Below are 18,741 nucleotides of genomic sequence, written 5' to 3' on the forward strand. Positions count from 1 at the left end.
CCTTGGGCCACCCCCAAATGCTGGCTGCAGTTTGTGAATTGCTGGCTTTCAGCAATTGTCCAAAGCAAGCTGAGTACCAGTTTGGCCAGTGAGCCCTTGAGCTGTCTGCTTCTGGACCCAAGGCTCTGCAGCAGTTTGAGCACCATACAATACAGGGTGACCTCAACTCATTATTGCTTTTTGAGTTAAAACTCACACAATTTACCTCTTGCCTCTACCACCCTTTTCCAACTTTCCCCAGCTTCTATTCTTAGGGTGGATATTTTGATAGTTAAATTCATTGTTCTCAGTAAGGGAAGTTCTTGAAAATGCAGGCTTTCTTTCAAATTATTTTTGCTTCCTTGCTGCAGAAGCAGCCTTCATACACACAAATAGTCTTATAAACCAGAGCATTCACCCTCATGGTGTTCAGACCAGAGGGTGTTCAGTACTTGGCTCTGGAACTTGTGTGTCCACTATTTTTTGCCGAGGAAGCAAGAAGACTTAGATTTATGTGCTGGCTTGGTGTAACACAGAAGCAGATACTGCAAGACAAGATATTAATGTATTTTGCCCACCCAGCTGAGAGAGGACGAGTATCTTGGCCAATGAAATTGCTTTTTATTTCTTTGCTCACCATTGACTGTCTGTAAAATCTATGATGAACAGCCATGAGATGTGTCAAACATGACTGAAGCCTTGACCACTTGAATAATGCCCTGACTGCAGTTCCCTAACGTAATGCCCTTTACTAGTCAAAACTGGCGGAATACCGCACCACTGGCCATCCTCTCTGAAACTGAAGCTGCAGGAGTCCATTTGACCACTTGCTTGCTTCTTTGCCATTCAGAATGATTGGTTGAGCTTTTACCTCTGTCTCTGATTCATCCACCAACTCTCTATAGAGTGTCTATAAAAAATATTCACCCCTCCCCACCAGGAAGTTTTCATGTTGTTTTACAACATTGAATCACAGTGGATTTAATTTTAACTTTTGATCAGCAGAGAAGGCTCTTTTTTGTGAAAGTGAAAACAAATTGGTCTAAATTTATTACAATTATTAAACACAAAATTATTGATTGCGTAATTACTCACCCCCTTCAAGCCAGTATTTAGTAGATGCACCTTTGGCAGCAATTACAGCCTTGAGTCTGTGTGAATAGGTCTCTATTAGCTTTGCACATCTGGACATTGCAATTTTTCCCCATTTTTCTTTGCAAAACTGCTCAAGCTCTGTTAGATTGCACGGGGATTGTGAGTGAACAGCCCTTTTCAAGTCCAGCCACAAATTCTCGATTGGATTGGTGTCTGGACTCTGACTTGGCTACTCAAGGACATTAACTTCCACTTACACCAAGCATAGTGTTTAGTCTGAAAAACCTCAATTTTGGTTTCATCGGACCATAGAACCTCCTCCTAGGTGACTTCAGTCTCCCACATGCTTTCTGGCAAACTCCAGCCGAGATTTCATGTGAGTTTTTTTCAACAGTGGCTTTCTTTTTGCCACTCTTCCATAAAGCTGTGACTGGTGAAGCACCCAGGCAACAGTTGTTATATACAGTCTCTTCCCATCTCACTGAAGCTCGTAACTCCTCTAGCATTGTCATAGGTCTCTTGGTGGCTTCCCTCATTAGTCCCCTTCTTGTATGGTTGGAACTCAGTTTTTGAGGACGGCTTGCTCTAGACGGATTTACAGCTGTGCCATTTCTTTCCATTTCTTGATGATTGACTTAACTATACTCCAAGGGGTATTCAGCAACTTGGAAATTTTCTGGTAGCCTTCTCCTGACTTGTGCTTTTTGCCAGGATACTGTCTCACCAGCAGTTGGACCTTCCAGGTACAGGTGTATTTCTACTACAGTCAATTTAAACACCTTGACTACACACAATCTCCAAAAATAGATCCCCATTTAACTGATTATGTGTTTTGTAAAACCAATTGGCGGTACCAGTGATGATTTGGTGTGTCATATTAAAGGGGAGGCAGAGATAAATACTTATGCAATCAATTATTTTGTCTTTTATATTTGTAATTAATTTATATCACTTTGTAGAGATCTGTTCACTTTTCACACGGAAGAGTCCTTTTTTTCTGTTGATTAGAGTAAAAAAAAATTAAATCCACTGTGATTCAATGTTGTAAAACAATAAAACATGAAAACTTCCAAGGGGGTGAACACTTCTTATAGGTACAGTATCTTGCATCTTTAATATCTAAATAGTCAGTGATCTCTGTTTTGATGTATTTGGTAATTGAACTTCCACATCTTTAATCAAAAATGTTTCCAAAGATTTTCTAGGTGAGACTAATTAATTTTGCAGTTAGAATTATTATTTGAAACTGAGCTGATTCTAGACTTAGCAACCAAGGAAAACATCATCTCTGCATTTACCAAGTACCCCAAGAACTTTGAATGTTTCAGCAAAATTGCACTTCCTTCTTAACTTTGGAAAATGTAGGTAGAATTTGTTTGATAACTCCTCGTATAACAAGCTCCCCTTCCCTCTTTAGCACTTGTATCCATCCTTGGGTAGGGAGGCCGGATGTATGAGGTATCCCAAAACGGGTCTCAGTGACACCCTCTTCCCTCACAATCAACATTGGCGCACCGCAGGTGTGTGTGCTTAGCCCAGTACTCTACTCCCTCTATACCTATGACCGTGTAGCTAGGTATAGCTCAAATACCATCTATAAATTTGTTCATGATACAACTATTGTCAGTAGAATCTCGATGAGAGGGTATAGAGGAATGAGATATACCAGCTAGTTGAGTGGTGTCACAGCAACAGCCTTGCACACAACATCAGTAAGACGAAAGAGCTGATCGTGGACTTCAGGAGGAATAAGACGAGAGAACACATTAGGGGGATCAGAAGTGGGGAGACTGAGCAATTTCAAGTTCCTGGGTGTCAATGTCCCTGGTCCCAACATATAAAGAAGGCAAGACGGTGGCTATGTTTCATTAGGCATTTGAAGAGATTTGGTTTGTCATCTAAAACACTCGAAAAACTCTATGGATGTACCATGGAGAGCATTCTGACAGGCTGCATCGCTGTCTGGTATGGGGATGGGGGGTGGGGGGGGGGTGTGCGACTGGACCAAAAGAAGCTACTAAAAGTTGTAAGATTAGGCAGCTCCATCTTGGGTAAGTCTCTGTAGTATTCAAGATATCTTCAAGGAGCAGTGCCTTATGAAGGACATGCCCTCTAATTGTTACCGTCAGGAAGGAGGTACAGACGCCTGAAAGCACACACTCAACGATACAGGAACAGCTTCTTCCTCTCTGCCATCTGATCCCTAAATGGACATTGAACCAATGAACATTACCACACATTTTATAAAATATATATATTACTTATGTTTTTGCATTATTTTTAATCTATTTAATATACGCTAGAAAGTTTATGAACCCTGTAAAATTTTCTCTATTTCTGCATAAACATGACATAAAATGTGATCAGATTTTCACATTAAGTCCTAAAATAGAGAGCCCAAATAAATAAATAACACAAAACATTATACTTATTTATTTATTGAGAAAAATGATCCAGTATTTCATATATTTTTGGAAAAAGTGTGTGAACCTTGCCCTCATTAACTGTTGTGACCCCTTGTACAGCAATAACTTCAACCAAACATTTCCGGTAACTGTTGGTCAGTCCTGCACATCGGCTTGGAGGAATTTTAGGCCATTCCTCCTCACAAACCTGCTTCAACTCTGGGATGTCGGTGGGCTCCCTTGCATGAACTGCTTGCTTCAGGTCCTTCCACAACATCTCTATAGGATTAAGGTCAGGACTTTAACTCAGCCATTCCAAAACTCAATTTTCTTCTTTTTAAACGATTCTGTTGTTGATTTACTCTTGTGTTTCAGATCATTGTCTTGTTGCATTATCCAACTTCTATTAAGCTTCAGGTGACGGACTGCTACCCTGACATTCTCCTGTAAAATGTCTTGATACAATTTGAATTCAATGTTCCCTCAATGAAAGCAGCCCCAAACTATGATGCTCCTTCCACCATGCTTCACAGTTGGGATGAGCAACACACACAAAATGCCGGAGGAACTCAGCAGGCCAGCCAGCATCTCGGAAAAGACTGCAGTCGACGTTTTGAGCTGAAACCCTTCGGCAGGACTGGATTTCCAGCATCTACAGATTTTTTCTTGTTTGTGATTGGTTTGCAGTTGGGTTGAGGTTTTGGTGTTGGTGTGTAGAAGTGCTTATTTTCCTCCAAACGTAGAATGTGCATTTCTGCCAAAAAGTTTAACTTTTGTCTGATATGTCCACGGAACATTGTCCCAGAAGCATTGTAGAACATCCGGGTGGTCTTTTGCAAACTTGAGGCATGCAGCAATGTTTCTTTTTTGGAGAGCAGTGGTTTCCTCCATGGTGTCCTTCCATGAACACCATTTTTTTTTCAATGTTTTGTTATATTGGACACGTCAACAGAAACTCTAGCAAGTTCTCAAGCTTTCTGCGGGTCTTTTGCTGTAACCCTTGGGTTCGTTTTCACCTCCTTCAGCATTGCATGTTGTGCTCTGGGTGTAATCTTTTGCAAGATGCCCAATCTAAGGGAGAGTAACAACAGTACTGAATTTCCTCCATTTGTAGACAGTTTCTCTTACTGTGGACTGATGAACATTCAGATCTTTAGAAGTGCATTTGTAACCTTTCTCAGCTTCATGCATCTCTACAATTCTTCTTCTAAGGTCCTGAAAGTTATTTTGGTCGAGGCACGGTGCACATAAAGAGATCTTTCTTAAGAAGTGCAGGCTTTGTCAGTAACCTGACTTTGTGTGTCTTTTTATCGAGCTGGGCACCTCAACAACCCACAGCTCCAATCTCATCTCATTGATTGGAACACCTGATTTTGTAGAAGGCATTACCCCAGAGGTTCACATACTTTTTCCAACAAATAATTTTTCTCAATAAATGAATGAACAAGTGTAATATTTTTATGTTATTTATTTAATTGGTCCTCTTTATCTAGTTTTAGGACTGGCGTGAAGATCTGATAACATTTTAGGTCATATTACGTAGAAATAGAGAAAATTCTACAGGATTTGCAAACTTTCTAGCACCAGTGTATACTTAGTGTAATTGATTTGCTTATTTATTTGTTTGTTCTTTCCATATTATAATGTTGGCACGTGGCCAAGTGGTTAAGGCATCGGTCTAGTGATCTGAAGGTCACTAGTTCAAGCCTCAGCTGAGGCAGCGCGTTGTGTCCCTGAGCAAGACACTTAACAACACATTGCTCTGTGATGACACTGGTGCCAAGCTGTATGGGTCCTAATGCCCTTCCCTTGGACAACATCGGTGGCGTGGAGAGGGGAGACTTGCAGCATGGGAAACTGCTGGTCTTCCATATAACCTTGCCCAGGCCTGCGTCCTGGAAACCTTCCAAGGCGCAGATCCGTGGTCTCACGAGACTAACAGATGTCTATAATTATAATGTATTGCATTGTACTGCCGCTGCTAAGTTAACACATTTCATGACATATGCCAGTGATAATAAACCTGATTCTGATTGAATCAAAACATCTCTCCTCCTTGTGTACTTAAATGTAGACCATTGTATGACTTTCTGGTTAACATGCTGCCCTATAGAAGGAGACAGAAACTATCCCTACATTTAACTCTAGGTCTGCACTCACTGGAATTCAGAAGGATGAGGGGAGATCTCATTGAAACTTTTCGAATGTTGAAAGGCCTAGACAGAGTAGATGCGGAAAGGATGTTTCCCATGGTGGGGGAGTCTAGGACAAGAGGGCACAGCCTCAGGATAGAGGGGCATCCATTTAAAACAGAGATGCGGAGAAATATCTTCAGCCAGAGGATGGTGAATTTGTAGAATTTGTTACCACAGGCAACTGTGGAGGCCAGGTCATTGGGTGTATTTCAGGCAGAGCTTGATCGGTTCTTGATTGGACACAGCATCAAGGATTACAGGGAGAAGGCTGGGGAGTGAGACTGAGGAGAGGAAAAAGGATCAACCATGATTGAATGGTGGAGCAGACTCGATGGGCCAAATGGCCTAATTCTGCTCCTTTGTCTTATGGTTTCATGGTCTTAACTGGACCTGATAGACATTTGAACAGCCTTGTCCTACGGGTTATGGACTGAGAGCTGGGGAGTGGGAATAACCCTTGAAAATAGTTCAGGAAACAGTCAGTAGGTCAAACAACATTCATAGAAAGAGAAAAACGTAGTTAATGTTTTTGGCACTTCAACAGAGTGCCGGTTCTGGTCACCTACCTGCAGAAAAAATATCATTAAGATTAAAAGAGTGCAGAAAAAGTTTACCAGGATGTCGCTGGGACTTGAGCTGAGTTACAGGGAAAGGTTGAATAGGTTAGGACTTTACCCCCTGTAGTGCAGGAGAATTAGTGGAGATCTCATAGAGGTGTACAATATCATGAGGGATATAGATAGCATGAATGCATGCTGACTTTTACCTCTCAAATTAGGTGAGATGAAAAGATTAACTTTATTTGTCACATGTACATCGAAACATACAGTGAAATGTTTGTGACAATAACTGACACAATTCAAGGATATGTTGGAGCAGCCCACCAGTGTTGACATGCTTCCAGCACGATGTCGCGTGTCCACAACTTAGTAACTTTACTAACCTATATGTCTTCGGAATGTGGGAGGAAACTACACGTGAGAATTGAACTGTAAGTGTTGCACTAGCTGCAACTAGAGGTCATAAGTTCAGGGTGAAAGGTGAAATATTTAAGAGGAATCTGAGGGGAAACTTCTTCACTCAGAGGGTGGTATGAGTATGAAATGTGCTGCCAGCATGGTGGCAGCGAAGTGGTAGACACAGGTTCAGTTGTAACATTTAAGAGGTTTGGATTAGTACATGGATAGATTGGAGGATATAGTTGGGAAGTGAGTGGATTGGATCAGGCGGAAAATCAGATCAGCACAGACTAGATGGGCTGAAGGGCCTGCTTCTGTGTGGTGGTAGTCTATACTCTATGACTATAAATTTTTTCATAGTGAAGGGCAACAATCCACATGCCTTTTCTAATTGTTTGCTCTGTGTGCATATTAAATTTGTACGAAGGGATATCCAAGTCCTAAATATCAGTCTCCCGTCCTTTCAAACAGAAGTTTCTATTTTTTTTGGAGAAAAAATTGCTAGAAAAATTTGCCACATCCTCAGCTATGCTGCTAATTTGCTAATAACTCCTTGAAGGCTCTCTTCATCCTCACCGGCCACAGTACCGAACAGCTTAATTCTCTCAATGAACTAGGATGCATTACAATTAATTTAATCATCCGTATTATTGATCTAAATAGTGAACAGCTGGTGCCCCTCTGGTCACATCCTCCTAACTTAGATATGATGATATATTGTTCTTCTTTTTAACCAATATATAATCCGTGCTTTAGATAATTATTACACGCTTTAGATAAATCTTTGTTTAATAACTTCCTAGTGGCATCTTAGTCTTTCTGAAACACCCCATATCAACTGACTTACTCTTATCTATTCTAAAATTAAATTTTTAGCACCATAACTAGCATAACTCTCCTTGTTGCCTGCAGTCTGTGCTGTTACACCATGTACCACTTCAAAAAGTAAGCCATTTTCCTGAAAGGGAAGTTAATGGGATACTGGCGCGTGGTACTATTTTCTACAGTATGCACAATTTTTAGTTAACTCTTTGTAGATGAGATTTCTAGTTCAGTGCCTGTTCAATGTTTGCTGGATGTGGATGCAGTCTAAGCACTGTTCCTGATAAATATCCACATTATGTAAATCAGTTTTCCCAGAGTCTGTCTTTGCAAGGAGAAAATGGAGTTTGGTTACCAGCATGGGAGATACATAGCAGCTATGTGGTCAGGTTCATTGAGAGTCAACTGAATCGTGCGTATGGGTGGGTCTGGCAAGGAGCAGATGGATCCAGGAGGAGGAGAGGTTGGGGATTTGGGAGACGATGGCCCCCGTGAGTGATTGGTTGAGATGGGAAAGGAGAGAGGAAAATAAGGACAGATGGAGCCAGGTGGTGGAGGTATAGACCGAGGCTGGAAGGCGATGAAATCAGATAAGGATGATGGGAAGTTAGAAATCATTTTGGGGAGGTGAATGGAACTGCAGGGGTGGGGTATGCTGCTTTCTGCCAGCTGTGTCCTCTCTGCACTCTGACGGTCATGATGCAGCATCTCACACCCTGAAATCTCAGCCATCCTTCTGCCCCCACAGATGCTGCTTGACCTCATGCCCTTTTCACTTTCCTACCGTCAGGGAGGAGGTACAGATGCCCAAAGACACGCTCAGTATTTTAGGAACAGTTTCTTCCCCTCTGCCATCAGATATCTGAACAGACAACGAATCAACCCACTATTTTGCTCCCTTTTTGCACTTCTTTTTAAATTTAAAATGTTATATGTATATTTCTTATTGTAATTTATAGCTTTGTTATATGTATTGTTTGCTGCTGCAACCAACAAATTTATTAACTTATATCAATGATATTAAACCTAATTCTGATTCAGAGTGTGTTTGTTAATTCAGAGTGTAGCATCTGCAATCTCTTTTGTCTCGTAAGTTTAGAAAGGTCAGTGCATCTGCTCACTAATGCTCTTACAAGTAAATGACCGATGATGGACTTGATTGTGAGTGTGCAGGTGAGGTTCACCTGGATATTGCTGGTGCAGAGACTAGATAGGACTGGGTTTGTTCTCCCTGGCGTGAAGGAGGCTGAGGAGCAATCTATGTAAGATTATGAGAGGCGTAGATAAGATCAATAGTCAGGAACATTTTCCCATTGCACTGTCCTCCAAAACAAGGGTGCAGATGAGAAGGAATTTAAAAGGTGATCTGAGGGGGTGTTTTATACAGAGAGTGTTTGATATCTGGAATGTGCAGCCAGAGGAGATAGCGGAGTCAGATACAATTAAAGGGAATTGGATAAACATTTAAACAGACAAGGTGTAGAAGTCCTAATTGTGGGCATATGGAATTTGAGTGGATGAACAAAAGATCGGCATGGATATGGTGAGCCAAAAGGCCTCTACAACTCTATGAGCTGTTCTTTTAAAAACTTTAGCCTTTGTGAGGGTACTCATAGAAGAATTCTCTTGTCATGTGAATACCAGTGTGAGCCAGTTGGCCTATTTCTGAATCAGGGCTATTATTGAATACTCAGAGGTCTCTTCATCCCTTCTACCTCCTATATTTGGAAGTGGGATTTTATTCACAGTAATTTTCTCTCTGTCCCCTAGGGGGTGCTAGTATCATCCAGTGCCATATACTGAATGATAAGAGACACATTGTCACCAAAGATACCAACAACACTGTGGCGTTCTGGGATGTGCTGAAGGTAAGTACACACTTGCGTCCCCTGCTTGAAACTATTATCCTAACTGTAGGAAATGATTACCAACAAATCTTTGCTCCTGCCTCTTACTACCAAATCCTTCTGAAAACAACTTAAAACACTTGCACTTGGTAGTGGGCTTCAAGGTTGGGCATTACAAATTGTTTCTTGCTCTATCATGCATTTGTCTCTGATAGTGTCTTTTTTTTTTGCACAAGGTCTTGTTTATGCACAATCATTTTTTCTCTTTCTCCTTTCATTGTCTTGTGTAAGTTATATTCTGTGTGTTGACGATATCTATATGTATGTGATGTTGATGTAAGCAGGTTTTTCATTGTGCCTGTACTTCTCAGTACTTGTACACATGACAATAAACTTGAATTTAACTTGGATAACATTTTAGTGACTGTCTGCAAGAGGGTTTGCAGAGAACTGCTGGCTAACATAAGAGTCCGTGGTAGCATGGACCTCTGCACATTCCAGTATAGGGGTTCATGCACCTGACCTCTGACCCTCTCTCTGAGGTCCCCATCAAATCTAGTAAGACACTGAGCCAAGGAGAAAAATAAATCTATTCAAAGATCAAATTAAATTTATTATGAAAGTACATAAAGTATATGTCATCATATACCTCAAGATTCATTTTCCTGCAGGCATTTACAGGAGAGTACAGATATACAATAACATTTATGAAAAACTATACATAACGAAGATGGACAAGTCATGCAAATAATAAATTTAAAAAGTAAATAAAAGTACAAAGAAATCACTGTGTGTATTATCAAAGTACATGTATGTCACCTGAGATTCATTTTCTTGCTCAATAAATCCATAATAGGATCAGTGAAAGACCACACCAACATGGGGGTTCAACCAGTCTGCAAAAGACAAGAAATGGTGCAAACACAAAAATAAAGAAATAATTAAGTAATAAATATCAAGATGAAGAGTCCTTGAAAGTGAGTCCATAGGTTGTGGGAACAATTCATTAATAGGGTGAATGAAGTTATCCCCTCTGGTTCAAGAGCCTGATGGTTGAGGGGAAATAACTGTTTCTGAACCTGGTGGTGTGGGTCCTGAGACTCCTGTACCTTCCTGATGGCAGCAGAGAGAAGAGAGCCTCCCTGACAATGGATGCTGCTTGCCTGTGGCAACACTATACAATAGAGTCAATGAAAACTACTCACAAACAACCAATGTGCAAAAGTGGAAAGATTGTGCAAATACAAAAATAGTGATAATAATGTTGAACTCCTGCCTCAGCAAGGACCTGGACCCACTGCAATTTGCCTATTGCCACATAAGTCAATGGCAGATGCAATCTCAGTGGCTCTGCACACGGCCTTAGACCACCTGGACAACACAAGCACCAATGTCAGGATGCTGTTCATCGACTATAGCTCAGCATTTAACACTATCGTTCCCACAATCCTGATTGAGAAGTTACAGAACCTGGGCCTCTGTACCTCCCTCTGCAGTTGGATCCTCGACTTCCTAGCTGGAAGATGACAATCTGTGTGGATTGGTGATGACATCTCCTCCTCACTGACGATCAGCACTGGTGTACCTCAGGGATGTGTGCTTAGCCCACTGCTGTACTCTCTATATACACATGACTGTGTGGCTAGGCATAGGTCAAATACCTTCTATAAATTTGCTGATGATAGAACCATTGTTGGTAGAATCTCAGATGGTGACGAGAGGGGTGAGATATGCCAACTAGTGGAGTGGTGTCGCAGCAACAACCTGGCACTCAACATCAGTAAGACAAAAGAGCTGATTGTGGACTTCAGGAAGGGTAAGACAATCCTCATAGAGGGATCAGAGGTGGAGAGAGTAAGCAGTTTCAAGTACACGGGTGTCAGGATCTCTGAGGATCTAACCTGGCCCCAACATATCGATGTAGTTATAAAAAAAAAAGGCAAGACAGCGACTATACTTCATTAGGAGTCTGAAGAGATTTGGTATGTCAATAAATACACTGAAAAATTTCTATAGATGTACCACAAAGAGTATTCTGAGAGGCTGCATCACTGTCTGGTATGGGGGCGCTACTGCACAGGACCGAAAGAAGCTGCAGAGGGTTGTAAATCTAGTCAGCTCCATCTTGGGTACCAGCCTACAAAGTACCCAGGACATCTTCAAGGAGTGGTGCCTCAGAAAGGCAGCGTCCATTATTAAGGACCTCCAGCACCCAGGGCATGCCTTTTTCTCACTGTTACCGTCAGGTAGGAGGTACAGAAGCCTGAAGGCACACACTCAGTGATTCAGGGACAGCTTCTTCCCCTCTGTCATCCAATTCCTAAATGGACATTGAACCCATAAACACTACCTCAGTTTTTTAATATATGTATTATTTCTGTTTTTTGCACTATTTTTAATCTCTTCAATATATGTATACTGTAATTGCTTTACTTATTTTTTTTCTTCTTCTATGTTATGTATTGCATTGATTTGCTGCTGCTAAGTTAACAAATTTCATGACGCATGCCGGTGATAATAAACCCAATTGTAATTCTGATATAGTTAATAAATAATACTGAGAACATGAGTTGAAGAGTGCTTGAAAGTGAGTATAGGTTGTGAACTCAGTTCAGCATTGTGATGAGTTAAGTTATCAGGGCAATAACTGTTTTTGAACCTGGTGGTGTGGAACCTAAGGCACCTGTACCTCCTTCCTGATGGTAGTAGCGAGAAGAGAGCATGGCCTTGATGATGGGGATCCTGATGGATGCTGTAGTCCTGTGGCAATGTTCCTTGTGCTCAGTGATGGACGGGACTACATCTACCACTTTTTCGGGCATTGGTATTTCCATATGCTGCAACCAAATAAGGGGAAAGATGCTACTGTCTTTTCCCTCGTTTTTGCACACACCAAGGGCAGCCCCATTCATTTCACTTGAGCTACCGACCTTCATTTAAAAGTTAATGCTTTTCTGCAATTTTCATGTTATCTTTTTAATTAATTGCTCTTTCAAAATGATAAATTTAAAACCATGAAATTTTACTTTTGTTTCAAGTATCGCAGTTTGAAAGAATGAAAAAGCTATATGATGGCTGCATGAGCAGGAGACCAAAGTGGTCCGAATGTAATACAACTTCTTTGTGATTTAACTTTACTTCTAGGGAAAACTTTTGCAGTCCAATTTCACTGAGCTGCTTGAAATCGAGTGGTGAGACCGCTTTTGCAAATTGTATTCAAGTACTTGGATCTCAAGAAGACAAGTTCATGCATTGTTCAGTGATAAGCAATCTGCTTGGTGAACTCAGTGGGTTGAACAGAGTCTGTGGGATTAAAGGAGTTGTCATGATCTCAGGTTGAAATCCTGCATCAGGATTGTAGTCTCTTGTGTCTCCAGCTTAACTGACTGAGTTCCTCCTGCAGATTGTTCATTGCTCCAGATTCCAACATCTATAGTCTCATGTATATCTAACCCAAATTGATGAGAGCAGGGTGGTGGACATAGTCTACGTGGACCTTAGCAAGGTCTTTCACAAGTTCCTGCGTCATGTTTATCTGGTCCAGAAGGTTGGAATGTTGGATCCAGAATGAATTAGCCAATTGAATATAAAATTGGATTGGTGATGGGAAGTAGTGGAGGGTTTCTTTGCAGGCTGGAGGTCTGTGACCAGGACTTCTTTCTGTGCTACATGTATGAATCAATACTGCAAGCTTTAATGGTTCATGCATTCCCTGACAGGCTTGCAAAGTGGAAGACCTTGGGAAAGTAGAATTTGAAGAAGAAATCAAGAAAAGGTTTAAAATGGTTTATGTGCCAAACTGGTTTTCAGTGGACTTAAAAACAGGGGTAAGTTCTGATTATTTTTTTTTGGTAGCTGTGACTAAATCCCACTGTTTTCTTTGCATAGAACATAGAATAGTACAGCACAGTACAGGCCCTTCGGCCCACAATGTTGTGCCGACCCTCAAACCCTGCCTCCCATATAAGCCCTCACCTTAGATTCCTCCATATACCTGTCTAGTAGTCTCTTAAACTTCACTAGTGTATCTGCCTCCACCACTGACTCAGGCAGTGCATTCCACGCACCAACCATTCTCTGAGTAAAAAACCTTCCTCTAATATCCCCCTTGAACTTCCCACCCCTTACCTTAAAGCCATGTCCTCTTGTATTGAGCAGTGGTGCCCTGGGGAAGGGACGCTGGCTATCCACTCTATCTATTCCTCTTATTATCTTGTACACCTCTATCATATCTCCTCTCATCCTCCTTCTCTCCAAAGAGTAAAGCCCTAGCTCCCTTAATCTCTGATCATAATGCATACTTTCTAAACCAGGCAGCATCCTGGTAAGTCTCCTCTGTACCCTTTCCAGTGCTTCCACATCCTTCCTATAGTGAGTTGACCAGAACTGGACACAGTACTCCAAGTGTGGCCTAACCAGAGTTTTATAGAGCTGCATCATTGCCTCGCGACTCTTAGACTCTATCCCTTGACTTATGAAAGCTAACACCCCATAAGCTTTCTTAACTACCCTATCCACCTGTGAGGCAACTTTCAGGGATCTGTGGACATGTACCCCCAGATCCCTGTGCTCCTCCACACTACCAAGTATTCTGCCATTTACTTTGTACTCTGCCTTGGAGTTTGTCCTTCCAAAGTGTACCACCTCACACTTCTCTGGGTTGAACTCCATCTGCCACTTCTCAGCCCACTTCTGCATCCTATCAATGTCTCTCTGCAATCTTTGACAATCCTCTACACTATCTACAGCACCACCAACCTTTGTGTCGTCTGCAAACTTGCCAACCCACCCTTCTACCCCCACATCCAGGTCGTTAATAAAAATCACGAAAAGTAGAGGTCCCAGAACAGATCCTTGTGGGACACCACTAGTCACAATCCTCCAATCTGAATGTACTCCCTCCACCACCACCCTCTGCCTTCTGCAGGCAAGCCAATTTTGAATCCACCTGGCCAAACTTCCCTGGATCCCATGCCTTCTGACTTTCTGAATAAGCCTACTGTGTGGAACCTTGTCAAATGCATGGTGATGTGCTCCCAGCAAGGTCACACAAGTTGCCCCTGTAAAACAGATGGGCCTTCCCACTGGGTTGCTGCAACCATGCAATGTTGGGAAAGATGCCTTGGTTTCTGACCTAGTGGTTGTGAAGGAATGAATGAGTTCAAGGTATCCTGATGAAGGGTCTCGGCTGGAAATGTCAATTGTTTATTCTTTTCTATTGATGCTGCCTGACCTGCTGAGTTCCTCCAGCATTCTGTGTGTTGCTCAGGGTAATATTGAATAATGTTGAAGAGAACTTTGGAGAGGAAATACAGATCAAACTTTTTATTTGAATTGTAAGCTATGAAATAATTTGGAAATGATTTTGGGAAATAAGTCAGTCAAATAAATATTAATTTACTGCTGTCAAAATTAATATTAAGAAGAATGATGGTGCATTTCTCTCAGTAGAGTTGTTTGATGGTCTACGTTATCCTTAACACTGAGGTATTCTGTCACAGTTAGGATACCTAAATGCATAGTGGTTGGCATAATACAATGGTTAGCGTTATGCTATTTACAGCACCAGTTGTAAGATTGTGGTTTAATTCCCACCGCTGTCTTTAAGGAGCTTGTGCATTCTCCCGTAGGTGGTTTCCTCCGGGTGTTCTAGTTTCCTTCCACATTCCAAAGACACACAAGTTAAGAGGTTCAAAGGTCCACTTTATTGTCAAAGTATGCACGTGTAATACAGCTGTGATATTTGTCCACTCTAGGTAGACAGACAGACCATGGGTGTGGATGAAAGAAAATACATCAACTCCCCTCCCCAAGTGGCACAAAAAAAGAAAAGAAACAGAACTCACAGACCCCGTTCACCCACAGCAAAAAGCAGCCATAGTAACAATCAGCACAAAACAAAACAATCCCAGACCCTCCCACTCGCAGAAAAGAACAGCAACAGTAGCACCAAACCCCCAACCCCCCGACACAAAAAATTAAGAGATGACCCACCCATCAATCGTCCACAAGAAAGAAAACACCAAAAAACTGAAGGAAATAATTAATCACATAAATCTCAAGAGTTAATCGTGACACTTGCAGTCAGACCAGCACAATCCTGGCTGATTTGATTGACACAAAATGACGCATTTCATTCTGTTTCAATGTACATGTAACAAATGAATGTCATCTTTAGTCTTCACCATCAAGCATTCTGCAAGTAGTTGCTCCCACTCTGGTTTTGCTGAGTCTTAGCTAACAGTCACGGTCACTCTCTCCGAAGTGCTCTCCCGATGACCACTTCCCCAGCTGCATTTCATAAAATTAACTTCAGTCCAGCCTATAACAATTCTCTATTTGGAATATCTACATATTGGTTGTAAAAGCTTCTATCCCCTCTGAGTCTTTCACACTAAAATGCACCTAGTTAATATTTCTATTAATAATAGCGCTGACAGGGTTAGGGACATTTAACAGACCCTTGGCTGGGCACATAGATGATGGAAGAGTGAAGGGATATGTAGGAGGGAAGAGTTAGATTGATCTTAGACTAGATTAAAAGGTCAGAACAACATCGTGGGCCAAAGGGCCTGAACTGTGCTGTAATGTTCTATGTTCTGATATTAGGCAATTAAAACCCCCTAGTAGAATTAATTCTGCTGCTTTTTATCTCTCTGAGATTTGTGTGCATATCTGCTCTACTGTTTTCATACTGACTGTTAGAGGGCTCATGGTACACCCTAAGAAAAGTGATCGCCCCCGGTTTGTTCCACTCATATTCTCCCTTGTCCCCAGTAATAGACTCCCAAATCAATGTTGTAATGCCTCCTCCTCTTTTACATCCCCTCTCTCCCTGTCACAGCTGAAGGTTCTGTACTCTTGAATACTCTGGTACAATGTTTCTGATAGTGGCTGGGTCTGCTCCCCGCATTTTTCATGGAATTGTTGTACTTTGAAGTGTTGGACTTATTGTACACTCTGCCTCTGGATGAACTGAATCCACACAGTGGGTTGAGGACTCTGGCCATTGGGTGTAGGCAGTTGAGGAGGTAATGGCCTCCCTGCAGAGACAGCAGGGAAATGCTACTGCACAACTTCCATAGCTACTACAGTCAGTCTCATCTCCTCTCTTGAAGATGACCTCCCGGAATATCCTTCTCTTCCCAAAGTTTTGGTGAGACTATAGCTTTGTGACTGATGATGGTCACTGTTGAATTTTTGGATTTACTTGGGAATACCATCTGCTCCTTGGACATGCTATTTCTGAAATGATTTTCTTGTTTTTGTGTGCTACCCTACTTTCTGACATCTAAGACCAACTCTGTTGACTTTGGGGGAAAGGTTGTTGTCACCATGTCACCAAGCTCTATCCATCCTACACTCCAACTTGTCGTTATTTCAGATGCAGCCCAATTTTTGGCATTGAATTTTCGGATTTACTTGAGAATACCATCTGCTGCTCAGGTCACGTTATTTATACATTTTTCTTAGAGAGTGTGGGACAGGACCTTCTGACCCAGTGGCCCGCACTACTCGGCAACCCGCCTATTCAACACTAGCCCAATCACAAACACTTTATAATGACCAGTTAACCTACTTTTAAAAGGTGAATTGGGATATGGCTTCCTTGTTGATCAGAAAACAGAAGGCCTGTGTAAGCAAGTAAGGGAGCTAAACTCTCAATTTAACCACCTGCCCCATAGGTGGAAGAGTTTACAGTTCTCAGATCAGCACCATTAGCCATCTCCGAATCTGCTAAACCAAAATGACTCATATATGATCCCAAATATCTGCCCAAGTTGCTTCTAATGTACCTATATCCTATGTCAATTAGCTGATTGCCTCCACTATATCCTTACACATTTAAAAATATACCAGGTGTCAAAATTGTTTTATCTTCTCTCAATGTGATCTTAATGGTGAAATATGCTGTTGACTTGGAAACAAGTTCATTAATTTGCCCCTTGTTGGGTTGCAGAGTGATGGGTAGATTATGTGCATTAAACACTCGGCCTTTTTACAACTGTACACTTGCTTGTTAACACATATCTAATCAGCCAATCATGTGGCAGCAACTCAGTGCATAAAAGCTTGCAGACAGGGTCAAGAGATTCAGTTGTTGTTCAGATCAAACATCAGAATGGGAAAAAAATGTGACTTTGACTGTGGAATGATTGTTGGTTCCAGACATTCGTTTCAGTATCTTAGAAACTACTAATCTGTAATTTTTCACACACAGCAGTTTCTAGAGTTTACAGAGAATGGTGTGAGAAACAAAAAGAGCATTCTGTGAGTGACAATTCTGTAGAAAAAATGCCTAATTAATGAGAGAGGTTAGAGGGATTAGCCAGACTGGTTCAAGCCAGTAACTCAAATAAACACACATTGCAACAGTGATGTGCAGAAGAGCATCTCTGAACATGCAACACAATAAACCTTGAAGTGGACGGGCTACAGCAGCAGAAGACCAGAATGGGTTCCACTCCTAATCCTAATTATTGGCCACTGAGTGCATTTCTGCCTTGGACCATTCTTCTGTCTTCTCAGTCAGCTCCAGAGTGGCACTGCAGATCTGCTGTGAAGATCTCTGCAGGTAGGGTGGAGGGGGCTATACTAAAGAAGGTGGAACATAATATTAGTTTCAGTGCTCCATCGTAAAGGATATTTTTCCTTTAAAGGTCCTTGACTTGAGGAACCAAATAACTGTAAAACTGAAATGTCTTTAACTGATGTCATCTAGTGTTCCTGTCGATCGTAATTTTATCCCTCAAGCTGCTCAAGTTAAGGTAAATCCTGTAGGTGTTTTATTTTAAAGAAGGGAAGCAAGTACATTGACTTTTAAGTTTGTCTGCTTGAAAAGGGCAGCAGTGGCAGCTCATTTAGTTTGTAACTGAAACCAAGAGCATTTCTCATTGCATTCGCTTTGGCAGAATATTGGCTTTATTTTCTTTTGCCAGAGCTTTTCCTGCCTGTCCCTTTGTGCCCCTTATGAGGTTCATAATTCTGATAAACCTCTTACTAATCCTCAATTTAATCTTCTGTCACTTTTTATCACCTTTTATGTTTTTTTGATTGTATTTTCTACTTTTCCAGAACAGCTTATGGGTTTTACACGATTACTCTTGCAAGCTTTTTCTATACAATTGTATTGAATGAAAGGACTTTTAAGTATGTCTGAAGCCCTGTCTTCTAAAATGTGATATTCTTCTAAAAAGATCTGTCCTGTTAGCAGCCTGCACATTCCTGGATTGTAGTGGTCCAAGAACTCTAAGTAAGCTTGTAGATAACTGATTTCCCTGGTGGCTAATCGTTCGCCGTAGACTCAGCTATGCATTTTACTTCAGTGAATTTAGTAGCAGTGACATTGTAGGGCAAATATTTGATTAGAAAATCTAAGGAACTATTGGCTCAGAAACAATTATACAATTAACCCTATCTACTTCATTATAGAGCATGA

The 18,741-nt window shown here is 41.4% G+C and overlaps 1 protein-coding gene across 1 annotated transcript in view; it reads left to right on the top strand.

Annotated features, from left to right (window-relative positions):
- Positions 1-18,741, top strand: part of LOC140195567 (WD repeat-containing protein 48) — a 116,601-nt gene that overhangs the window by 66,405 nt on the left and 31,455 nt on the right. Inside the window, exons 11-12 of the mRNA XM_072254131.1 lie at positions 9,226-9,323; positions 13,022-13,129. Coding sequence (XP_072110232.1) covers positions 9,226-9,323; positions 13,022-13,129 — 206 coding nt within the window. The remainder of the gene's footprint in view (positions 1-9,225; positions 9,324-13,021; positions 13,130-18,741) is intronic.

Source organism: Mobula birostris, chromosome 3 (genome assembly GCF_030028105.1).
Source record: "Mobula birostris isolate sMobBir1 chromosome 3, sMobBir1.hap1, whole genome shotgun sequence".
Taxonomy (NCBI): Eukaryota; Metazoa; Chordata; class Chondrichthyes; order Myliobatiformes; family Myliobatidae; genus Mobula; species Mobula birostris.